The sequence below is a fragment of the Sturnira hondurensis genome, unplaced genomic scaffold (assembly GCF_014824575.4).
Source record: "Sturnira hondurensis isolate 20B ecotype Veracruz unplaced genomic scaffold, ASM1482457v3 Scaffold0015596, whole genome shotgun sequence".
Lineage (NCBI taxonomy): Eukaryota > Metazoa > Chordata > Mammalia > Chiroptera > Phyllostomidae > Sturnira > Sturnira hondurensis.
In genome coordinates, this window is record NW_028088227.1 from 18,066,563 (window position 1) to 18,092,533 (window position 25,971).

Genomic DNA, 25,971 nt, shown 5'->3' on the forward strand with positions numbered 1-25,971 from the left:
CGAGGCCGGAGGAAGATGGCGGTGTGGGCGAGGTGAGGTGTAGAAAGTAGGCAGGGGTTCAGGCGTGGGGGACGGGGACACTCGGAGGGATGGCTCGCGGCGGCCGCAGGAGTAGATAAAAAGCCATTGCGCCGCGGGTTTGTGGGGGAGGGAGGGTAGGACAGCCTGGCGCCAGGAGAGTATGACGGGGCTGTATGAGCTGGTGTGGCGGGTGCTGCACGCTTTGCTCTGCCTGCACCGCACGCTCAACTACTGGCTCCGCGTTCGGTTCGGCACCTGGAACTGGCTCTGGCGGTGCTGCTGCCGCGCCGCCTCCGCCGCGGTCCTAGCGCCGCTCGTCTTCACGCTCCGCAAGCCCCCGGCTGTAGGCAGGAACCGCCGTCAGCACCGGCACCCACGAGGGGGGCCGGGCCTGGGCGCCCCCCATCCCCGGCTGCGCTGGCGGGCGGACGGCCGTTCCCTGAAGAAACTCCCGGTGCACATGGGCCTGGTGATCACCGAGGAAGAGCAGGAGACCAGTTTCTCGGACATCGCAAGCCTCGTGGTGTGGTGCATGGCTGTGGGCATCTCCTACATTAGCGTCTACGATCACCAAGGTGAGGCCTGGCGCGGGGTGGGGGACCGGGGCGTCTCCAGCTGCGGGGGACCTCATATCCGGCAGGTGTACCCAGGGCTCACCGCAGACCTGCCGGCTCGGCCCCTTAAGTGCATATTACCGTGTTAACGCTTTCGAGGAAGGGAAGCTTTATTGGACACCTACTAAGCCCCTGAATTCGATTTAGTCGCAGTCTATACGTTTTAAAAATATTTATTCTTCATAATTCCCAAGTGAGGTGAATGGTATCTGTATACCTTTGTTTGACAAGTGAGGAAGCTTGGTTAACAACATTCACTGATTGGTCCAAAGTCAAAAAGGGAGCAGTAGAGGTAATGAAATTTTAGCCAGTCTGTGCTTTTCTACATATTTGCCCTTTTATTACGCTACCGTGTTTCTTCAGAGAGGTTCAAGACACTGATCTGAAGTCACAGTCAGGCTGTGGAGGATTCATACTTAAGCTGAGTGGTTGGGACCAGGTGGCATTCTAACTGAGCTTACGAAAATTGTGTGAGACTGGATAAGGGAGTACAGAAAACGCACACCAGTATTGGGATGACTGGGGTGGGTCCGTGGTCCTCACTGGCCACCGTTGTACTTGACACAGTAATTGCCCTCTAATAGTTTTGATTGAGGCAATTTTCACCATAGGGAATTTTTGTAAATACTCATCAGGTGGCTCCAAACCTAAAGGATTGTGTTAATAAGCATTATTATCCCTGAAATCTTACATTTAATTCCCTGGACTCTCAGGCTTGCAGAGAGTAGACACATAGTCACGTAAATGACATGGTCAATAACAAGAAATGTTGGGAGCAGGAAACTACTCTGGAGAGACTCTGAATGGGGGACTTGAGAAGTTTATGCGGAGAGATGGGATTTAGGGATTAAGTGGGACTTGGAGGAAGGTAAGGTTGAGGAATGCTCTAATTGCCAGGTTTGGGTTTCAGTCAGATCCTGAAAGCAGTGGAACTTCCTTGAAGATGTGGCGAAAAGAATGAGTTAGGAGTATTGGTATGAAGGACACAAACTAATGTTTTATTCTCTGTTCAGTAACTTAAATTACTGGTATGCTCCACAGACACTGTATCGAATCTTCATTACACAGGTGGTTTAAGTGTGTGTTTTTTTTTTCAGAAGGGTGGGCTGAGGTCTGGCTAACTCTTAGGGGGGTATTAGAGCAAACTTGGATTTGCCCTATAACCCTTCTTGGTAATGTGATGTCTGGTAGCCTGTCATTGTCAGTGATGATCTGCCCTGTGGGGTAGAGTTTAATATACTCTGGCTGACATTTCGTGGACTCGGCAGAATAGAAATCATGTAACAGATAGACACATTGCCTGGGAAACAAAATAAGTGAAGCAGAAATGACTGTTAGTTAAAGCCTGTAAGCTGTGTGGTGAATTGACTTAAAAGTCTATCACTTTATCCAGGTCAGTCTTCTACAGCAAGGGCCTTTTACCTTCTCGTAGGAAGGAAAATGCAGAGCTAAATAGTTTAACTTGGGGACTGCCTGCTAACACAGATTGTAATATTGCGACACTTCCTTGTTCCGGCAGTTCCGGTTATTGAATTGCTGGTGGAATTCAGAAGCATCCTGTGTCACGTTCACTATAAGAAACCAATTGATAGTGAAAAGGAAGAAGTCCAGCTGACCAAATATTGACTGACAAGCAAAAGGAATTTCACACAGCATTTCTAATGAATTAACTGAGAGCACTTGTGTCCTAATATAAATCTGTTTTAATTATTTCCTAAGGGACATTGTCTAAAATAAGAGACTCTCCATTTACCTATTCTTGGTTTTGATTGACTCATTCATTTATTCATTTACCAAGTGACAGCTGGGCACCTGTAAGCACCAGATACTATTCCAGACAAGTGGGTACAGCAGTGAACAAAATAGACAAAAATCCCTCTGTTCATGGAGCTTAAATTTTAGTGGAAGTCTGACAAGTATTGTAAGTTAGTAAAATAAATAGTGTATTAGATCCTAAGTGTAATGACGAAAACTGGAAAGGGGGGTAAACAGGGAATGAGGTAAAATGTTGAAAGTGAATGTTGGAGGTGGGTGGAGTTTTATTTTTACATAGTGTGGCTTAGGGAAGCCACAGTGACTTTTTTTCCTTGTAAAACTTTATTGAAATGATTTTAACTGTTTCCATGTGGCAACATAATAAAGACAATCAATGTCAGATTAATTTTATTTTGGAAAACTTCTGGCTTCTCCACCACTCTCCAATGATCTCTGCTAAACATTTGTTAAATGTGCTGTAAAGCCAGCCTGCTCTGACATAGAAATACTATATATTCTAGGAATTCTCTAACCAACAGTCTTCTACTCACAATGAGTATAGTCCTGATAGGTGTGAGGGAGCAAGCCACACCTATCAGGGTGGGTGTGTGAAAAGTTCTTCTTTGCAGAGAAGGTATAGATTCTCCAGCTTTACTCATTTTTTCCTAGCAAACCTCCATTTTAGCTATTTCTATATAGACATTAAACTTAGAAAAATTCTAATGCCAGGTTTATTGAGTACCTTCTGTGATATAAAGTATGGGGGTACAAGAAGTACAAGAAATGGTGTCTCTGAAGGAGTCTACGGTCAAATTAGGGATAGCTGCTAAAGATTATTACAAGCAAATATATATATATATACACACACACACACACATACATGCTAGTGAGTGGCCTTCTTAAAATGAATATTCATTCTGATTATAATTGGCTCTAAATTATATTTAATCCTTAGACTGAAAAAAATCCATTGATATTGCCCTTGGTTTGACTCCCGCCAGCAAACTGGTTCTTTTATTTTTCATCTGCCTACAATATTACTTGTAATAATTTCTGCCAGCAATTCTTTTATCCTTCAGAAATTGGAGTTGTTTTCTCAGAAATTTCTTGAGCTCAGAAATCTAGTATGGAGGGATACTTTTTTTTTTTTCATGATTATAATTCAAGAAATGACTGGAACTGGGGTGGTACAAAAATTGGAGTTTGGGCGCTTTGGTGGCAGCCAAAAGGGCGCTACGCCTGCCTAGGTCCGAGGTGCCTGTGCATGCATTAGTATCTTCAGTGGTAGAATCTGTTCGCACTGCCCAGCCGTGTGGCTGCCATGCTGGGAACCCTGCCGTAGGGCAGCCAGGTCTTATATTTTCAAGACAAAGTCTGTGGACTCTTGTCTGTGGACTCACTCTGTGCGTGAGTCATTGGGAATGCTTATATGAAATTCAGATTCAACACAACTATTGATCAGACTGAAGGAAGGTATTGGACTTGAGCATCTCTGTTGTTATTAAAATGATACATTTATACCCTAAAGTGTGGCCCTAACACAGATATCCTTACCCTACATCAAATGTGTCATCTTCTTGTTCTTTTTTATGAGTGAGGACAGTCTGGGCTGAGTCTTAATACTACTTAAGATAGGCTTGAGTGACTCAGAATATGGCATTGACTTGTATGTGAGAACTAGGTAAAAGACAAGGGAAATCTATTTTGTAGCTCTTCTTATTGTTACTTTCACAGTGGTAAATCTGCACAAGGTGGCTTATGAAATGGCTTTTGGGTACAGATTTCTTACCTCAGTCGCCAAAGATCTGCCCAGTATACTGCCAGCCTTCCCAATCTCTTTCTCACTATTCTGTGTACCTTTTGCTGCATCCACAATTAGGTTCCTTGACGTTCCCTCCTCCCAAAGTGCTGTCTTCTTTTCCTGGTGAGAGCTTATCTACCTGTCAAAGGCTAACATGGATCCTAATAAGTCCCTCCTAATTGTCACGTCATAGGGATTCTCTCTCAACTAGTTCATTCTTAGTCTTCTTCTGTCCTTCAAAGTCCTAGAACTTTGTACATCTCTAAAGGTAGTTCTGTTTTGAAAAGTATTGGTCATGAGTATATGTTCCTGGATTTCCTTCCAAGATTGTAATTTCCTCAGATGCCTCTAGTCCTCATTTTTGTTTCTACACAAGAGTGTAGCTTGGTGTTATGCGTATAGTCAGTATGTATTCCTTAAATTGAAAGAAAGACTGCATTTTCTGTAACAAAAATATTAAACTGAGTTGTTTGTTAACGCAAATGCTGCCCAGACGCCTTAAAAAATAAAGGAAAATTAACATAGTTTAATTTTTCCTAGTTTACTTATTTGGCACACTGACTTGTGCTATCAGCAGTTATGATTTTATTAAGTAGTATTTTCCTTATTCTGAAATACAGAGTTGCCAGAAGTATTGAATATTGAAATATAAATGTGACTACACTTTAGTATAGCAAGCAAGGAAAACCAGTACACGTGGCTTTCCTTATTTGGTAACTCGTGTAAAGGAGGGTTCTGTGCCTAACCTTCACCTTCGTATGATTCACTTCTAGCTCTGAATTTCACACTTGTCTTAGCATTCTGGAATGGCCTGCACCCCTTTTCCTGCCACGGGCTAGCTACCTGTCAGGAGGCTATGATAGATCCCTGCATGTCCGTTTGGACTGTCCCCTCCTAGATAGTCTGTCTCAACTGTTCCACCCCCACTTGTGCTGTCTTTGGAAAGTTCTGTCCTGCTTTTTTTAACTTTTGAAAGGACCTCATTGTCTGTGTACCCTTCTATTTAACCACACTACTTGGTCAATGTATAAAATAAACCTTACTTAATAGCCATAATTATTCTGTTGAACACTTACTGTGTACCAGATACAATGCAAAGAAGTGCATGAAATCATCAGCAGTTTTATACATCAAGAAACTGAGACTCAGAAAGCAGGAACCCACACCTAACAAGGAGAATATCTAGCATTTGAATCAGATTTTATTCCCAAGATTTTGTACTTAACTGTTGTGCTATACTGACTTCTCTACTGATGGGAGAATGTGACCACAATACAATCACTTTTGGTACTATTCCTGATTGCATACAGTTGTCTTAGAGCCTTGGTGAAGGGGTCCTTCTCTTCAGAGGAGGGACATGATTGGTATAAGGTATTTGAAGGCAAGTAGAATTTTGTTCATACCATATGATTATAAGTGTTCATCCTGTAAGTCATAGGACTCACTTTCCTTTTTCAACAAATGCATTTAGCTTTGTGGGGTTCCTACTCTGTATGGAATTATTTTTATTTGTCAGGTGAGCAGAGTCTGTAAAGATAGTTGCATTTTTTAAGTGCTTAATAGGAAACTGAGAAACTCTGAGGCCTGTTCATTTTACACATTTCTTTAGCTGAAGAGCTGGGACTCAAAACCCAGCGCTCATCCCATGAGACAGTGCCACCATCACACATACCTGCTCCCTTGCTACAACATGCTCGTTCCAGTGTAATTATTTTTGGTGATGTTACCTGGAGCTTTTTCATGAAGTAAAACTGCTTAATGGGTTATAAGATTTATGTTATGACTACTTCATTCATCTAAAATTTTAGTGGCAGGGTTTTTTTCCTAAATTTTAAATAATTGCTTTATAAGTGTATGTTTTCCTCTCTGAAGTTTGCCTTTAGTAGTGTTATAATTTGATTGTTAGAGAATTAAATGAGGGTAACCGTTAGGTAACTCACATAGATGTTTACTTTCAAAAGAAAAAAGGTAAGCTACTTTAATGACTGCAGTTATTCATAAAGAGGTATTACTTTAATTCTATTGTTGGAGAGATGCTTCGTAACTAAGGTATTATTTCAGTGTTTATCTCATTTTTCTCTCCTTAGCTTCCCTTGTCCTTATAAATACTTGACATTATATATTTTTTAAATCTGCTTCTCTAGAAGGAAAGAATAAACAGAGTAAAAATTTGAATATCGGATTTAGAAGATATCTTAAATGAGTCTTTTAAAAGTGTTGTTTTATAGAATTGTTTATTTCTATAAAATAAAGGGAGCAAGTATTTAAGGGATACAGATCAGATTTGCTGGTTGAAAAATTGTCAAATTAAACTCCTTGTTATTTGACTTTCCGTTGAAAAAGTATTTTGTTGTAGCTTTATGACCCAGTTAATGTGTCATGCTTAAATGTAGTATAGGTAGTCTGAATATTGAAACCAGTAAGTAATTCTAAAATGTCATTTTAACTAATACAGTAGAGGTTTTTGAAGACTCCAATGAGGAACTGGAAAACAGTGTATAATCTGTTAGTATGTGGATAGGGCATACATACCTGATTCTCTTTCTTTGAACTATTTTTTGCTCCTGTGACATGCATGGTTGGGTTCATTCTCTTCTCACTGCCTTTTTCTTCTCGGCCTTATGTGTGCTTCTCCTCATTTGTCCCACTTCTAAATGATTGGGTGTCCTGGAATTTTGTGCTGTACGTATACCCTTGTCTCTCTGTTGTTCATTGTTCACTCTCTTCTAGATCAGGGCTCCACAAAACTAACTTTTTTTTAGATTTTTTAATTTTTATTTATATTTAGAGAAAGAGGAAGGGAAGGCAAAAATCATCAGTGTATGGTTGCCTCTTGTGTGCCTCCAAGTGGGGACTTGGCCTGCAACCCAGGTATGTGCCCTGACTGGGAATCGAACCAATGACGCTTTGGTTCCCAGCCCACGCTCAATCCACTGAGCTATACCAACCAGGGCTACAAAACTTTTTCTTAAAGGGACAGCTAGTAAATATTTTAGGTTCAGTGGGCTATATGGTCCCTACGTCAACTACNGGGCTCCACAAAACTAACTTTTTTTTAGATTTTTTAATTTTTATTTATATTTAGAGAAAGAGGAAGGGAAGGCAAAAATCATCAGTGTGTGGTTGCCTCTTGTGTGCCTCCAAGTGGGGACTTGGCCTGCAACCCAGGTATGTGCCCTGACTGGGAATCGAACCAGTGACTCTTTGGTTCCCAGCCCACGCTCAATCCACTGAGCTATACCAACCAGGGCTACAAAACTTTTTCTTAAAGGGACAGCTAGTAAATATTTTAGGTTCAGTGGGCTATATGGTCCCTACATCAACTACTCAGCTCTGCTGATGTGGCCAGAAAGCAGCCGTGTGGCCATGTTCCAGTAGCAGTAGTTTCCTGACCTCTGCCTTTCTCTCAGTTTCTCCAGTCTCAGAACATACTACTGCCTTCCAACCAATTGATAAACTACAACTCAGATGTCACTTATAAGTCTTTTCCTACACCATCTTCTACCTGCAGTCTGTCAGCAGGTATCCTTGGTCTTACTGCTAGAATACATCCCCAATTTTTCACTTGTTTGGGTTCTCCATTGCAGCCACCCAAGGTTAAGTTACTGTCTTTTGCCTCGATTATTGCTATAGCCTCCTGATTGGTCTTTGTTTCTATTCTGACCCCTGTTCAGTAGCCCCTCTCCCTTATCATGGGGATCCATTCCAACACTCCCTGAAACTGCAGACAGTACCAAATCCTATATATACATTATATTTTTTTCTCATGTATACAGTTATGTGTCACTTCATGATGGGGATGGGAATATGTTATGAGAAATGTGTCTTGTTAAGTGGTTTTATTGTGCAAACATAGAGTGTGGTTACACAAACCTCGATGGTATAGGCTGCTACACACCTAGCCTATATGGTACAGTCTGTAAACATACCTGAGCTTAGAAAAGGTGCAGTAAAAATCCAGTATAAGAGAAAGTGTGTGTGTGTGTGTGTGTGTATGTGTGTACACTGGCGGTGCAGGAAGAGGCCTGGAGGAAGGCTCCTAGGAGGGGGGTAGGTGTCAGGAGTGTGGAGAGAGGGAGGAAAAACAAAGGGAGAAAGAGATGAAAGAGACCCAGAGACATAAAGCTTGAGGGAGAAAAATATATGTAAATATATTTTATATATGTAATAAGGGGGAGAGAAGAAGACAGGGAGAGAAAGGAAGAGAGGAAGGGACTGGATGAGGTGGGGAGAGACAAGGACAGAGGGAAGGGCAAGGACTTTGTGTCTGGGAGAGTGTGTGCTTATATCTTTGTGCAGGGAGTGGCAGGGCGGGCTTCTGTGCTCCCCACCTGGCCAGCTCCTGACCCCTAGCCATGGATAGGCACAAGGGCTTAGACAGAATGCTGAGTCTCTCTCTTTTTTTTAATTTAAACTACTCACAGCAGCTAAATACAAAACCGTATGTCCAGCTTTCTCTTTCAGCATTGCAGTTAAACTTTTTGTTTACAATCTATTTTAATCTTATGGGACCACCATCTTACATGTGATCTGTCACTGAACATTGTTATGCAGTACATGAGTGCTCATAGCTGTGACACAGTTTGATTTCTAAGTTAGGTACAGTAAGAGATTAATAATAAGAACTGACAAGAAAGTAAAATAACACTACACTGAAATGACAGTTATGTGAAAGTGGTCTCTCTGTCTGATAACCTATGTGATAACCTTGACAACTACCAGGTGACTAGTGGGTGGGAAGCCTGAACAGTGTGGGTGGGCTGGACAAAGGGATGATTTTACAGTCCTGGGCAGGATGGAATGGGATGGTATGAGATTTCATCAGGCTACTCAGAAAGGTAGCAATTTAAGGTTGATGAGTTGTTCATTTCTGGAATTTGTCATTGAGTATTTTTGGACCATGGTTGACCGCAGATAATTGAAACCTCAGAAAGAAAGACTCTGGGTAAGGGGGCTACTGTATAATCAATCCATTCTTCCCCCACCAGCAAAGTGATCTTTTTGACCATTCAAACTATGAATAAAACCTGACAGGTTTTTATTGTACTTGGAATATTTCTGAGCTTGTGACCAAGGCCCACAGACCTCTTCAGGGTAAGACCTTTGCCTTTGTCTCTGATAAGTCCCCACTTTGCACTTAATTTCTATGTTCATTGGTAATACTGGCATGTTTTGTCCTTGAATATGGTGAAAACCCAAATGCCAAGGGTGTTCACAGTACCTATCATGGCAATGACCTTAGCTGGGGAAGTACCGATTTTTGTATTTTAGGAGCTGAACAAAATCAGCAGACCTTTTTTGTTAAATAGTGTAATTATTTAAATAATCATGAGATTAGCCCCAAAGAAGAACACATGTCATACAGGTGAAAGCAGGATACAGAATTTCGTGTTCACATGTTCCAGAGTTACGCATACATGTGGACAAAGGCTAGGAAATACTAAAAACTGGAAGTGGTTGCGTTATCATGGCAAGGTGGGTAGATGGGTAGGGGACAGTTCTTGTCTAAGCTTTGAACATCTTACATAGTTTTTAGCATTAGAATGTAAAACAAGTATTTCTTGAAATATAAAAAGAAGTAGATTTGACCTTCAAAGTATATAGTTAATGTTTATTAAGAAAACTCAAAAACATTATACTCTTTCTGAGGTCCAGCTTTCCTAGCCTAACGATTTATTCTTTCATGGAAATTAAAAAAATTTGGGGGGCTCTTCCATATATCTTGTATACACACACTATACACACACATGTATTTTATGCAGTTTATACTTGGACAGTTGAGAGAGAGCACATGAGATACACTTGTAGGACAAGAAAACAATGTCAAATTCTTTAAATTATTATTGCAAAAACTTATTTTGTATTTCAAGTCATTCTTAAAGAATTTAAACAAACTCCAGTCCTAAGTTTTTTTCCAAAGATAATATTCATTTGTTAAAAAGTCAGTTCTATTTGGTGGAGTTTAATTTTTTTTAGAGAAGAATTTGAAATTTAATAGTCAGGTGGATTTATCGTTCCTTATCAGTGTCAGGAATAGTCACCGAACTGAATAATTAGAAACCTGGAGACCTGGATTTCATGCCAAATTATTAGACTTCTGACCAAGGACAGTTGCTTGACCTTTCAGGGTCTTAGTTCCTCATCTGTAAAAGAATGGCATGAAATAATTTTTGCTTCTTATTACCACTATATAATTCTGTAAAATACAGGTTTTTCAAAAATTTGCGTATTTGCAAATGTTTATCTCTTAGATCTGTTATTCCTCCTGAATGAATATAGTCTCAATCTCCTTTCACATAAAATTACTTTGTGATAGTTTCTTTACTTTTATTATATCATTTTGGCTCTATTTTAAATTATATGAAAGCAAACAAGATAGATTTTGGCAGGAGAAAAAAAATCTCCACATAAACTAGGATATTGCTGGAGGAATGGCCTACCTTAATCAGAGGCATGTTTATACCTTGTTGCATTTCTTGTGTATCATGGGAAGCAAGCCTGTAGACTTGATTGAGAAGAAAACTGTAAGCTGGTAATCTCCTCCATGTGTACCTGAGATCAGTACCACAGTGTACAATTAGATTTCTGGATGGGGGTCAGGCTGTGAGGCAGCCAGAGTCTTGCTGATCGCTGTCTCATCTGTGCATTTAGCATATCTGAGAAACTGTACATTTTAATAATTTCATTTCTTTATCCAAATGAGCCAGGACAAAGGTTCTGTTTAAAATAACTTCATGAAAGTCTTTATAACTACGTCTTTATGTAATCTTATTTAACAGAATTTCTGCCTGTCTGCAATAAGGAAGTGTCTCCTTTTACTGTGAGAGGTTCCTGGAAACTTTAAAAATTCCACTCGGTGACATGTTCGTTTGGATTTTGTTGTTTTTAGGTGACATTTTGTGTACAGATAATTCAGTTTATTAAATACACATTGAACTCCTGCTATGTGGAAGGTGCCCTAGGGGAAAAGAAGTAAGATACCAGTTCACAACTAAGTGCAGTTTCGTAGGGCAGGGCTCAGTTATAACTATAATAAAAAGAAGAATATTGGTCTGTTAAAGAGTTTGAACAAAATGGATGTATTGGAGGGTGTGAAAGTCTGACAGGAGGACCGGGGCATATCTGGCTGGGGTTGAGGATACTGAGGTTTCAGCTGGCCTGTGAAGAATTAGGAGCATGTTACAATGCGGTAACGGTGTGGTAATGTTACAGTGCGGCTGTGCAGGTAACCTAATAAAGTGGAGGCTGGCATCTCTCCTTGTGTTTTTGAAGGAATGTAAGGCAATCTAATTTGCTGGTAATATGGCACTGTAGAGAAATAGAAAGACTCATTTATTTCATAAATATAAATTGTTTACACCCGCCAAGCGTGAAAGCATAGGCTGGAATGTTAATGCTGCTCTGAGCAGCTTGTTCTTCAGTTCTTCATATGTTCGGTATGTCGGGAGCCATCGAAGGTATTCAAGTTGGAATGTGCCAGGTTGGAAGATGTCTCCAGGGAAGATTAATCTTGGAGTCAGTCTAGTGATAAATGAGAAGAGGCAGGAAAGACACATTATACTATACGGTGGTTGTAATATTATAAGGAGGACCATTGCTTGTAAGGAACATCAGGGACAGTGGGCAGAGGAAACGGGTACAGGAAGCATTGCTGTAGAGGAGCGGATGGGCTGTGCATGTTAATGGGACACTGGTGGGGTGGCGCTGATACCTCCGAAGAGTAGGGAAGAAGGCCGGGTGACTGGGCAGGCAGAGATGCCTTTATTAGAAATAGAACAGAAGGAGAGCTGTGGTTTTTATTTATTGATTGATTAATAAAAGCTTTACAGCAGTTATGATTTAAAATCACCTACTGTCCCATCATTTACTCTTATATCGCCTATTCTCTGCCTGACCTTGACCCTAAATATGTGTTTCACATTCCACCCTACTCCACCCTTTCTTTTAACTCGATGTAATGTAAGTGCTTGGGAGCTATCTTTAAAAGGTAGGCTACCATGTTTTAGATATGTTCATTTTAAGGTGCTTACAGAACTTTTGGGTAGGATTAGATGTTTGAATGAACTGGAAATGAAAGAACCCAAATGCTGATCCTATTTTTACTCAAAATGTTAAGGTTTTGTTCATCATAGATGTTTTGCATTAATTTTAAGTTTTTAAAGATAATGTGTTATTATTACTTGTCTTCATAACTAAGTTTTCGGCACCCTCTTAAATTTTTGCTTCACTCATCTTACCCTGTCCTGGTCCAGAGTGGTTTTAAAATCCTTTGAGGAAGTAGGATCAGAGAAGGAGGAGCTCGTGGACGGAAAGAGAGGGCTGGCGCAGGGCCTGCGGTGGAGGTGGAGTCTTGCTCTGGACGCGGGTGTTACAGAACGTTCCCTTCGTCTTTCCCAGCTTAGAGTTTTCAGGATTGCCAGTTTTTATAAGGAACTACTTCCTTAGCCATGTATATTTCTTTGCCATCGAGAATTTTATTTATCTTGTGTGTGTGGCGCTCACCTTAATGGAGAATGACACACAGATGTCATCTTCTTATCTACATCTCCTTCCTCCATTTTTTTCTTACGTCACCTTCCCAGCTGCACACCTAGAAAATTCTTCTAATTCTTTAGGGGCCAGCTGAAAAGTCACTTAACCCGAAAGAGGCTTTCCCAACCCCCCAGCCAGTCTCTGTCCTATTCTGTCAGTAGATGGTATTTGTTGAATGTTCCGTACTAGGCACTATGTGAGCCCTAGAAAACAAAATGGGTAAGATTTCTACCCATGTGGTATTTATATGATGACCTCTTTTGAGCATCCTCTTCTCATTTCTCTTAATCACTTTTATGATAAATCCTTACCTAAGTGTTCTGTAATGACCTATGTAAAACTAAACTCATCTTTGTCTCCAAACCAGTTCTCTGTAGAATTTTCCTACTTAAAAAAAAAGAAAAAAATATGTTCACATTTTCTGTTACCAAGGATTAAAGTCATGGAATTTTCTGTGTTTGCCTCTGGTTAAAGCATGCTCTTCGTTCTGTCAATTTTTCCTTGGTAAGGAATCCTTTTCTATTGCTCCATCAAATCGTGTATGGACTGCCACTGTAGTCTGCAGACTGGCCTTCACTGCACTGTTACCAGGTTCATTTTCCAGAAGATATAAATTCTCACACATTCCACATTGTTCAGAAATGGTTGGTTAGCCACTGAGCAAAGTGAAATAAAAATGAGGACTATCCCCTTGCCCCTTTCTCAGATTCCTTGTGCCATTTGTCTGTCTTCTGAGCATTCCATGTTTTTCTTAAGCATTTTCTCCATCTGACTGTCCTTCCCATTTCCTTCTCTCAAGTCTTGCTCATTTTACAGAGCTTTTCCCCCTACCCAAGGAGACTTTTATCTTTGAGCTGCTATTTCACATTTACTACCAAGTTGGCATTTATATTCAGCATATTCAGCAGCTTCTGTGCTATTTTTTACATATCTACTATGTTCTCTCCCCCAGTTAATCTTGGAATTGTTTTCAAATCGTATGCAACTGAAAAAATAACACTTGGCAAAGGCGGACAAGACAATGGACACTAGAGAGTTGGCTTCACTGAAAAAAGCCACAATATTACTATTTGTTTTTAGTTAGAGCTCTTTATATTTTTATATTAACTGTATATCACATAGTTCCCTCATCCTTCTTGATGACGTGATAGTTCAAGTTTTAACTTTTCTGTGTATGGTTGGAGGATCAAAAACAATTTCACAATGTATATTTCCATATTTGGTTGAATCCACTAAATTTTGTTAGTATGGTTTCTAGACCATCGTGGCAGTTTATAAATTGTTGGACCAGACCCCTAAGGACATTGGGCCTCAGTTTCTTAACCTGTAAATAAAGTTGTCAAATAAATAATCTCTTAAAATTTCTTTCTAGGTCTAAATTTCTATCATGTATATATTGACAGTAAGTATTTACCCCTGGTTTGTTTTTTGTTTTTGACTTTAGCCTAAAGCCAAGCTCTTGTGTTAACAAAGTTTTGTTATAATTTCATTTCAGATTCTAATTTAGAATTAGTCATCACTACTTCATTTGGAATATGTTCAGTTTTGGATCCAGCATTTTTTTAGTAGCAAACATACGCTAATTACTAAAGAGGATGAATTACTCTTGTGGAGATTTAATTATTGTTATTGTTGTTGTTGAAGGTATTTTCAAAAGAAATAACTCCAGGTTGATGGATGAAATTTTAAAACAACAGCAGGAACTTCTGGGCTTAGATTGTTCGAAATACTCAACAGAGTTTGCAAATAGTAATGACAAAGATGATCAAGGTAAGTTTAATGTCAGATTGGGTATCTAATGTAGGCAGTTGTGTTCATGGTCTAACGCAAATTCTGTCACTTGTTTATTTATTCATTTTGCCCTGTTAGTTTTTGTTGTCACCATCTTTAAACATAAGTTTTAGACTTTTCTTTATTTTGGTAATAATTTTCTGGAAAAGATAAAATCATGACTTTGGCCCTGGCCAGTGTGGCTCAGTTTGTTGGGCATTGTCCTGCAAACCGTCATGTCGCTGGTTTGATCCCTGGTCAGGGCCCTGCCTGGATTTTGGGTTTGGTCCCAGTTAGGGAGCAAGAGGAACCTTCGGTCAGTGTTCCTCTGTCTCATTCAGTGTTTTTCTCCTTCTCTTTCTCTCTTGAATCAATAAAAAGAAAAAATAAATAGTGACTTTCATAGATATTAAAAAATGCACACATGTTAAAGATTTCATTTCACCCATAAGCCACCAGAAACCAGACAGATTTTGTAATAGTTCAAAAGAGAATCCAAAGAATAGACACATTGCTAGATCTGGAATATTGAAATGGTTTTTATGTGAGGTTGGCAGGAACCTCTATAGACAGGAATTGGCATTGCTGTCACTTACCTAGAATCCTAGCAGTTGTAAAATGATAGCTTTGATAGAACCATAAATTTGATAAGGTGGTATGTGCTATAGACTGCATGTTACACTAAACTACATTTTTTGTCTTTAATCTTTTGTGTGTGTGTTTAATCTTCAATCTTGTGTTTCGCTAACTGTACTATGACTGTAGATGCTGTTTTAGACTTACAGAAATTTTAATATACCCTACATTTAAAATTTCGGTTTGCTAGAGGATTTATTCACAGATACAAGGTCATTCTGAGTACTTTAAAAAGAAGGCGGGATATAAATAATCTACACAAATATGATGTGTGAGTTCTTTCAGAGGAAAGTAGCTTAAGTGTGTTTTGATATGGAAATTGAAGGGTTTAAATTATTCCAATTTACAGTAAGAATGATACCTTTATTTTGGCCTGAACTTACGTATCTTGAAACTGATTTTGAAATGTATCTGGAAGAAGATGTTCTTTAATGTCTTGTTTGTGTTTTCCTCCAGTTTTAAGTTGCCAATCAGCAGTGAAGGTCCTGTCCCCAGAAGATGGAAAAGCAGATATTGTGCGAGCTGCACGGGAATTTTGCCAGTTAGTGGCCCAGCAGCAACAGAAATCCACAGATTTGGACGTACATATGTTAGATAGTTTACTTAGTAAGTTGTTTATATTTGTTTTTAGTTTTGTCCCACAGATATACAGTGTAAAGAAGAATATCAAGGTTCCTTTCACATTCTAAAGCCTGATTTTGTTGTTGTTATACATGTTATATTTCTGAAGTTTAACAATCCTATGTGGTGATGGTTTTGAAATAATGAAGTTTGTAGTCAGCTTGTTAATGGCAGAAAAATGGCACCACATGTTTACTTTTACGAACCTCAGTTCCTGAGTTCTGCTTGAAAAGAACTTGGAGCCAAGGAACTCAAACTACATGGGTCTGTCCAGAAGGTATCCAGCTGTGTAATATGAAAATGAGAGACATTTATTGAAGAAGATACCAGAAACATTATACAGAGGACAATGATATCTCTCTGTCCCCTTCAAAGGAAGCATCTTGGGACCTCACACAGTTCTCCCAGTCACCATCAGCTGCCCCATTGTATTTTCCCAAATCTCATCCATGGTCTGAAATGTTTTCCCTTTCAAGGATGATTTTAGTTTTGGGAAAAGCCAGAACTCACGGAGCACCAAATCTAGGCTCTATGGGGGCTGAGTTACCTGGGTGATTTGATGTTTTGCCAAAAATCTGCTTGAGGCCTGATGCATAAGCTGGTACATTCTTGTGGTGAAGCTGCTAATTACCGGATGCCCATAGTTTCCGTGGAGGAATGTTCAGGCTTAACCAGAATGTCATGCAGAGTCATTGCTCTGCTCACCCAGTCATTTTGAATGCTCCAGCCACACAGTACACATGCTCACTCAGTGGTGTCTACCGCCCTCACTGACTAGGACAGTGAAGTCCTATTGCTCACACATGCATATTCCAGTCCACTCGCCTTGGTGCCAGGTCACATTGGTGTCGTGCTAACTGTACCTGTTAGATTAACAATGGCTGGACTTTTTCTGCACAGACCTTGTATAAGGGAAAGTTTATTTACAAAGTTACAGTGGTAGTAGAAGGGCCCTTGGAGCTTAGGCAAGAGAGGGAGAGAGATGTGTGCCTGGGGGGACAAAAGTGGCAGAAGAGGGGTGGGAGCACACCCCTGGGGAAGGAGGGGGTGGGGAAAGGCAAAGGCCTGTTTCTTAGAGTGGCACTGAGTCCTCTCTCTTGAGTGTCTCAGGGGAGGATCTTAACATTCATCAGCTGTCTAGGTGCGCCCCTTTGTGGTCTCCACTGATTGGTCGGCACCAGAGGGTCATTAGTCAGTACAGCTGGTCCTGATTTTTTGCCGTATATCAAATGTACCACTGTATGTGTCAGGTTATATCAGATTTAACATTTCTTTTTCTTCACCTGTTTATATAAAAGCCTTTAGTTTATTTATTCTGCCCACTGCACAGTAGGAACTTTTTGCCTTAACTTTCTGTTTCTCCTGTTCATAGCATTGTACCTTGATCCTTTTGAAGAGAGCCATACTTTCAACAAATTCGTGTCCATTGATGACTTCGGTAGTCATACCATTTTAGACATGCAGTTTTTGTTCATTCACATAGTCTTTACTAACCCTAGTTGTTAGTCATACATTTTCTGTCTTATGTATTTTAGAGAAGTGCTACAGTATTGAGCCCAGGTGTTGCCCCCTTGTGTGGGCAGATGATAAACGAAAATGTGCGTGAGCTGTAAGTTAATTCATTAAGTTGGCAGAAACAAACCCTCTAGATACTGTCACTCCCAAAAGTTCCCTTGTGACTGCAGTTGGTCTCTCACCTCCTGCTCCCAAATTGAAGCAACTGCTGATCTGTTTTGTGACAAGAGTTTAGCTTCTTCTAGAAATTTTATATAAATAGAATAATGTGTAGTCTTTTATGTCTTGCTGTGTTTACTCAGCAGATTTTTTGAAGTTCATTCATATTGCATGTATNGGCAGATGATAAACTTAAATGTGCGTGAGCTGTAAGTTAATTCATTAAGTTGGCAGAAACAAACCCTCTAGATACTGTCACTCCCAAAAGTTCCCTTGTGACTGCAGTTGGTCTCACCTCCTGCCCCCAAATTGAAGCAACTGCTGATCTGTTTTGTGACAAGAGTTTAGCTTCTTCTAGAAATTTTATATAAATAGAATAATGTGTAGTCTTTTATGTCTTGCTGTGTTTACTCAGCAGATTTTTTGAAGTTCATTCATATTGCATGTATTAGTAATTCATTACTTTTTATTGGTGAATAGTACTTTGTTTTATGGATGTACACATTTTGTTGATGTCATTTGGTTTGTGTGAATACCACTCTGTGACCATTCACCTGGAGGTGTTTCTGTGTCGTGTTTTCCTTTCTCTTGCGGAGATAACTTGTAATGCAATTGCTGGATTATGTGGTGAGTGAATATTTACGTGTTAAGAAACTCCCAAACTGTTTTCCAAAGAAGCTCTACAATTTTACATCTCACCAGCAAAAGAAAAAATAAAGGAACTGAGATTCCCTACATACTTGCCAAGATATAGTATTGTCAGTTTGTTTTGTTTTGTTTTGTTTTTTGTTTTGTTTTTTTGTTTTAGTTTTAGCCATTCTATTGGCTGTGTAATAGTATGTTGTGTTTTTAATTTATATTTTTCTAATGATTAATGATACTGAGCATTTTTCACATGCTATTTGTCATTTGTTTAAATCTTTTGCCTATTTTTAATGGGTTATTTGGCTTATTGAGTTTTAAGAGGTGTATATATTCTGCGTATAAATCTTTTCAGTGACAAGATGTGATGTGATTTGGAAATACTTTCAATTCTTAGCTTACCTTTTTCTTAATGGTTTTATTAAAGAATTCAATTTTTATAAAATCCAGTTTATCATTTTTTCTTCTATGGATCATGCATTTGGGGTGAAATCTAAACATTTTTTCCCTAATTCAGAGTCAGAGTTATTTTCTCCTGTAGTTTCTTCTAAAGTTTTTATAACTTTAGCTATTATATTTTAGTCTGTAATCCATTTTGATCCAATTTTTGTGAATGGTGTGATGTACAGAATACCAGTTTTTCTCCTACCACCATTTCTTGAAAAGATGAATCTTTTCCTCTCACATGACTACAGCTCCTTTATTAAAAATCAATTTATCATAAATTTGTGATATTTCTAGGGTTTCCAGTCTGTCCCATTGGTCTATATTCTGTTCTTACAGGCTGCACCGTGTTGATTTCTATAGCCTGCCGTGGCGTGCTGTGAAATCAGGCAGTCTGGGTCCTTCACCTTCCATATTCTTTGTCAAAGGTTTTTCATGTCATGGTCGTTTGCATTTTCATATATGTTTTAGGGTCAGCTTGTCAGTTCCTCGCCCCTCCTCCCCAATTTAAAAAAAAAACCTCTTTTGATAGGGATTAAATTGAATCTATAGCTCAGTTTGGGGAGACTTGCCAACAATATTGAGTCTTTTAATTTTTGAACGTAATATATCACTTGATCTATTTGGGGCCTAATTTTTCATTTAACCATGTTTTGCAGTTTTAGCTCCTGACTGGTGTGGCTCAATGGGTTGGGAGTTGTCCCACAAAGCAAAAAGTTCGCTGGTTCGATTCCTGGTCAGGGCACAGGCCTAGGTTGTGGGTTCGTCCCTAGTCATCTACAGGAGGCAGCAAATTGATGTTAGTCTCTCACGTTGATGTTTCTCTCCCTTCCTATATCTCTAAGAAATAAATGAATAAATAAAATCTTTAACACAATGTTTTACAGTTTTAGGTTATAGGGTTTCTATTTCTTTTGTTAAATTTATTCCTAAGTGTTTCATTCTTTTTGATACTGTGGTTAATGGGATTATTTTCTTTATTTTATGTTCAGATTGTTGGTACTATATGGAAATACAATTTTTTTAAGATTTTATATATTTATTTTTAGAGAGAAGGGAGGGGAAGGAGAGAGAGAGGGAGGGAAACATCAATGTGTGGTTGCCTCTCTTGTGCCCCCTACTGGGGACCTGGCCTGCAACCCAGGCATGTGCCCTGACTGGGAACTGAACCAGTGATACTTCAGTCCACTGAGCTGCACCAGCCAGAGCACAATTGGTTTTTTATTATTGATTTTGTGTCTTGCAACCTTGCTAAAATTTACTTAATGGTCCTTATAGTTCTTTTTGTTGCGTTTTAGGGTTTTCTAAGTACAAGACTGTGCTGTCTGTAAATAAAAATTACCACTGCTATCTCTGCTCTGTTTTTTTTGTTTTTAATTTTATGTTTTGTTTTTTAAAAATATTTATTTATCTTTAGAGAGGAAGGGAAGGAGAGAAGGAGAAAAATATCGATGTATGGTTGCCTCTCGTGAGTCCTCTGCTGGGAACTGGCCTGCAACCCAGGCATGTGCCCTGACTGGGAATCGAACCGCGATTGTGTGATTCACAGGCCCGCGCTCAATCCACTGAGCTACACCAGCCAGGGCTTTAATTTTATGTTTTTAGTTTGGCTTTCTGTGTCCACATAGTTTAAGGTGTCAGGGAATAATCTGTACTCTGGTTGTGCTCAAAACCCTAAGTTGGTAAGGTTTCTAAATCTGTGTGTGATATTGGATCTGTGTGTGCATTCAAGTCAGTTCGCAGGCCCCCTTGGCTTTTACATTTCACTGGCCTTTCTTGTCACCCTGCATTAGTCACCCTTCCCTCCCCATCCCATTCTCCTCCCCCTGTGTGCAGTTTCCTCGTCAGCCATGAATCTGTAAGAGCTTATCTGAGCCCTTATTTCCAGGATCTCCCTGTTAAATTTCTGGCCATCATACTGCTTGCCCTCACTGGGGCTGCATCCTCAGAGGAACAGCGCTGTGGATTTTCCTCATTCCTTCCCTTTTGAGTTTGTCGCTTTTAGCGAGGGAACCAGTTTGTCCCCGCGCCCCTGCACACAGCGTCCAGGTCCAGGTTGGGTCCCTATCTGTGGGCTGTGAGCAGCAAGCCTGCTAACTTTTTGCTGTCAGCCAAAAGTAAGCACCAATTCTGCTGCTGTTTAGTGTCCAGTGCCCCTAAGTAATTGGTTTTGTCTGGTTTAATACTTTTTTAAGAGGATTTATCACATCCTTCATACCACATTAACAGGAATCCCTTCTTGTTATTATTATTACTATATTTTTCATAAAGAGGATTTCCTTTTCAGCAGACAAAGGAATAGTGTTCTACTTAATCCATTCACTCTACCAACATGGACATTTAAAGAGACTTTCTAATGAAAATAGTTCTTTATTACTACTGGATGGACCTGCCTAATGTAGTCTCCTTATTTAACAATTGAAGGAACTTAGCCCTGGAGGGATTGTGTGACAAGAAAGTTAGTTACAGAACTTAGGTTATTGGCAATTGTTAGAACCTGGGTATCTCTTGGTTTATAGCTTCTTTTATACCAGTGACTTATTTTAAGATTTATTTTACAGGAGTTCAAATATCTTTAACTCCCACACCCCAGCATTTTTTTAAATCTTCAAGCCAGAAATATCTTGAAAGCAAAAAATGGCCACGGCTTTGTCTCCTTTTCCTCTTCCAGGGGTTTGGGCTTTGGGGAACACTGAGGACATTTGCACTGTGTTGTTGGGGGTTAGTCTTTCTGGGTCCTTAGCTATAAAAGTGAGGGGCATGGGGGAAGGAAGGGGAGTAGGTACTTTTAAAGTTTCTTTTCTTCTGAAGTTGTCTGCCTCTGACCAGAATAAGCATCTGTGTCCTTAAAGCACTGTGGTCCTTGGGATGCCCTGAGAACACTTAAATTGAGTCTTACAAGATGAGTCTTCAAAGTAATGGAAGTTAGGGGGAGGACGGATGGGTGCTACCTGTAGGGTTCAGGATGGGAGCTGGGTTATCCCTCTTTATCAGGTAGTTCAGTTAAATGAACTTGAGAGAAAGCTTCCACATTTGGAAATAACATTGATATGAAAATATATGTTGGGCAGTGGGACAAGGGATGGAAATGTGCCAGTAAAGCATCCAAAGAGAACCGATACAGCCTGAGAAGCCGATGTGATCCACAGGTTTTGCCGCAGGTCATTTTGTTTGTAAGCAGTGCGTGTTAAGTTTGTATGTATTTCTTTCCAAGGTTCAGGTGGTTTTCCTGATCCCGATGTGGTGTTGAAGTTTGGGCCCGTGGAGAGCACATTAGGCTTTCTTCCCTGGCACATCAGATTGACTGAGATTATGTAAGTACTGAAAAGTTTACTGGCACTGGTTCAGTTCAGCAGGAGTTGCCTGAGCCCCATGCTGTACTAAGGTTTAGTGGGCATGCCCAAAGAATTATAATCCTGGACGCCCTGGCTGTATGTTCACTTTGCCTTTAAAGTCCTTCTCTGCGCACTGTGACTGTCCCCTGGAACAAGTGGAAGTGGTGGAGAAAAACATTGTTCAGGTGTTGGCTCCTCACCGCACGGCTTCGGCCTGTCGCCACGCAGGGGCACGCTGTGTCTCTGCCAGTGTCAAGCCTGTGTTTCGGGAACTGTTCTGGTGGTGCCAGCTTTACTTGGACAGAGATGAGTTTTTGGAGTAAATTTGAGTGAAATTCTTTATTAATATATCTCCAGTTTTATTAATCCAAGCCTATGCTTTAGGAGGTTTTGACTCTGTCTCACTACAAGTCACTTTTCTCTTCTGGTAGAGAGATTGCTTTTAACTTGAATTGTTTCACTGTGAGTTTAACAGTCATTTAGTAGAAATGGTTCGCGTTCTCTATGCCTATACATTACTTTCTTGTCCTCTTAGCCTCTTTTTGGTCATTACCCTTCTGGTTTCCTCTCCAAATCATAGTATGTCATCTAATTGCTTTCTCCCCCTGTGCTTTCTTTTCAGTTCTTTGCCTTCCCACCTAAACATCAGATATGAGGACTTTTTCTCAGCACTTCGTCAGTATGCAGCGTGTGAACAGCGTCTGGGAAAGTAGTGATCCCTGGTCGCATGATACAACTTCAGGCTTTGGAGAAAAGGACCCAAGTGACTCTGATGTTTACAAAGCACCTATGAAACCCTGTACACATCTAGTTCATAATCCTCATAATTTATCAACAAACACAAAAAAGTGTCTTACTTGAGAGTAAGTATGTGTGAGTGTGTGTGTGCGTGTGTGCATGTGTGTGTGTGGAAATAAACTTACAAATGGGAGGCAGTGGAGAAGGGAGTACTTGGACTTGCACCTGTAAGCAAATAGCAGTGATGTTGTAGGAGCTGAAATTTCAGCTTTAAAGGCTTCAGCCCCACCTACTTCCCTGCTTTTCCAGGGAGAGGGGTGGGTGTTTAGAGCTGTTAGATGAATATTTTGGGGGGAGGGGAAGCTTTTTTTTTTTTTTACTCCTTCCTGGTGACCAAACTTTGATTTTTAAGAATAATATATTGACTTATTAAATGGAAGCTTTCTAAGTTTGAGGGATTTCCGGAGGAATGGAGTTCTGCGTTGTTCATGTGTTAAAAACTTGCTCACCTTTGGAGTGGAGGGAACACCCATTTTCCGATGTCCGTCCATTTTCATCTCATCATTGTCAGACAGTGTGACTTGGGCATATTGATCTGCTGTCTTTGTTCTGGGGCATGAGAATCATTTGGAAAAGAACTCTTACAACACTGAAATGCAGAATTTAAAAAAATAAGTATTAACGCAGTTCAAAAAAGGTGAAGAAGTTGTGATCTTAAAAGTAAAAGTGGAAAGTTTCTTAAAAAAAGAAAGGCTTGGATTTTCTTTTTTTGTTTGGTGGGCAGTGCGCTACATAGTATCCAAAGTTGGTTAAAAAATGTTGCCATTAACTATGTTTATTTAAAATAAATATTTGAGGGAAGTTACAAGGCAGCTCATTTCCTCAAAGGTAACCTGTTCCTGTCTGGCACAGCACATTTAGGACCACGGTAGCACCCGGGACTTGTACTCAGTAAGTCCTGGTGGTGACGGTGCATAACGGATCTCTAAGACTGAAGCCTGTGTAGGTATAAAACATCACCAAAGTCTACAAAAGTAAATTAATTTTCCATGTTCTCTTTCATGACAGAGAGCAGCACTGGTTCTGTTATTTTTTTAATGAATAATTTTTTGATAGATGTTTCATATTTCTTTCCTCACTGATGATCCTTGGACAGAAATCATTCTTTATATTTGGACTGTTTTCAGAAAAATCTTATCAACAAGTGTATAATAGTTATCTAAAATTGTACATTTGCAATGGGGGAGTTTAAATACTAGGTCTCAGAAGCCTGAAAAATAGAAGGGATGACTGGATTTGTAAAGCGAGGTCTGAAATTACTTGTCAGATTCTTAAGATATGAAGAATTAATGTTTCAATTTCAGATCACAAAACCCCATTTATGATTTTAAAAATATACTTGAAATAAAATGATTAAATTTTGATTTAGTAACATTACTTTGCACTTCATAGTTCTTTGTATGTTGTAAGACTTTTTTTTTTTAGTCAGCTTATTGCTAAAAGTTTTGTGTGAAGCGACAGCACATCTCTAAGCTTTACCAGAGAGTTTTTGATTTCTGTTCTCCTGTACTGTGATCCATATTCTGTTGAGGCTTTTCGGGGGGGACCTTAGTTTAAGACTGAATTTATGCCTTTTATAAATATGTGTCTTTTTTAAACATTCTGGAATATGTATAGCTTTAATGAATTACATTTAATGGGCCCAACTGAAGTGATTTAATATTTGTTAAATGAGATTAGTAAAATAAATTACCCACTGGAGTATAGCCAAAGTTGCTAAAGGTTTAACAGTTGTCTTTGTACTTTATTTTCACCCATTTTATAGCAGTGTAGTGTTACACATCTGAGTAAATCTCTAACCTGTGACCTGAGTCTGAGTCCTAGGAAGAGTCCATTAAAATAAGTCAGTAAAGATTCTGAATTCATATAGAGGCATTCCAGGTACTTCTCGTGAGTTTGGTTACTAATACCATCTCTACAACTTGAATGGCATCGGTCATTCTGAAATTCCTGCCAAAATTATCCTAGTTATGCATTATCAGGGCTCCCTTAGCACTCCCAAGAAGAAATGAAATTTTTAAGTGTATTTTGTTTTTATGTCTATTGGGGGATACTATCTTTAAATTGTTTCTATTTGACACTCCCCCACAATGGAAAAGTTATCAAATTAAACCTATACTATAAGCGGCAGCTTGGAGCATAGCAAGAAATCAGAGGGTTTGAATTCCAGTCCCAATTCTGGTTTGGTTTGGTTTCTTAAAAAGGATTACTGTTATAGAGTTTGAAAGCTGGCTTGGATGTGAGTAGCAAGTTGTGGTACATTGTTACCAGGACTTAATAATGCCTGTTAAAAGAGACTTGTCGGTCAGTGCCAAACACACTGTGCGTATCTACAGTTACTCTTTGAATGTACATTACCTGACGGCTCCCTCCTGTTGTGCGATGGCACCGTAGAGAGTCAAGTCCTTGTGGTGTTTTGTGTGGCTGTAGGCATTGGTGACATGTAAATAATGTGTAAAGCAAGTTTTTATGATTAAGGAATCAAATTTATTGAATTTTATGATTGAAATTTGAAATTTAACATGTATGAACAAAAACAATAAAAGAATATACTCTTTTAATGGACTATAGTATCTGAATGCTACATTTATTCTAAACATTTAGGACTTGCAGAAATGTGGTTAGAAACTCCTAGGACTGGATAGCGATACTATTTTTTTAGATGATATGTTCTCGATTGAAATATATTCTTATTTCTCCCAGGTTAAACATTTGGAATATTACAGTATTACTTGACTTTTGCTATATAACAGCATATAAAATTCATCCTCATCATTGCTAGAATTGTCAAAATTCCACAGTCATTAAAATCTGAATTGATTTATACTGACTGGGCACTGACACACTTAAAATGTATATGTGCGTCCTTTAATAAAGTCTTGGCAGCTGTGGTCGAACCAGAAAGTAAAAGGATAATAAATGTCGTCATCTCTCATGCACTGCATAGAGCTTCATTTTCTGACTTGCCTATCTAATTATAAGATGGCTCTTATGCATAATTTTAATCAAATCGAATGTTTCAAAGATCACATTTTAACTTTGGTTAATAGGAAATGCCTGTAACAAAAATTATTGTAGGAAAAGTTCAGGGTAGTTTGAAATAATCCCAGGCAACACATTAATATCCACAGTTGTCCAAGAATCCTAGTTGATAAAAATTGGTGGAAAGGGGAGGGCAAAAACAATTTGTTTAAGGTTTAAAAACCCTAATTTCTCCCTACAATAGTAGGGAGAAAAGTTAAAGAATTTGGGGACCTGAAGATAAGTAACTTACAATACCTTCGCTCATCAGTTACATTTTTGGTGACAATCCTGGAATTCTTTTGTA

The 25,971-nt window shown here is 39.3% G+C and overlaps 1 protein-coding gene across 1 annotated transcript; it reads left to right on the plus strand.

The window, feature by feature from the left end:
* Positions 1–25,971, plus strand: NUS1 (NUS1 dehydrodolichyl diphosphate synthase subunit). The gene is made up of 5 exons (XM_037065118.1): positions 1–596; positions 14,368–14,493; positions 15,586–15,735; positions 21,725–21,824; positions 22,468–25,971. The coding sequence occupies exons 1-5, from the start codon at positions 182–184 to the stop codon at positions 22,556–22,558; spliced, it is 882 nt and encodes a 293-aa protein (XP_036921013.1). The 5' UTR covers positions 1–181; the 3' UTR covers positions 22,559–25,971.

Bases quoted from the DNA above. Each gene is read 5' to 3' on its own strand.
- NUS1 (XM_037065118.1), top strand. From the start codon at position 182: ATGACGGGGCTGTATGAGCTGGTGTGGCGGGTGCTGCACGCTTTGCTC. The intron at 597-14,367 runs GTGAGGCCTGGC...TTGTTGTTGAAG, and splicing joins TAGCGTCTACGATCACCAAG to GTATTTTCAAAAGAAATAAC. The intron at 15,736-21,724 runs GTAAGTTGTTTA...TTTCTTTCCAAG, and splicing joins TATGTTAGATAGTTTACTTA to GTTCAGGTGGTTTTCCTGAT.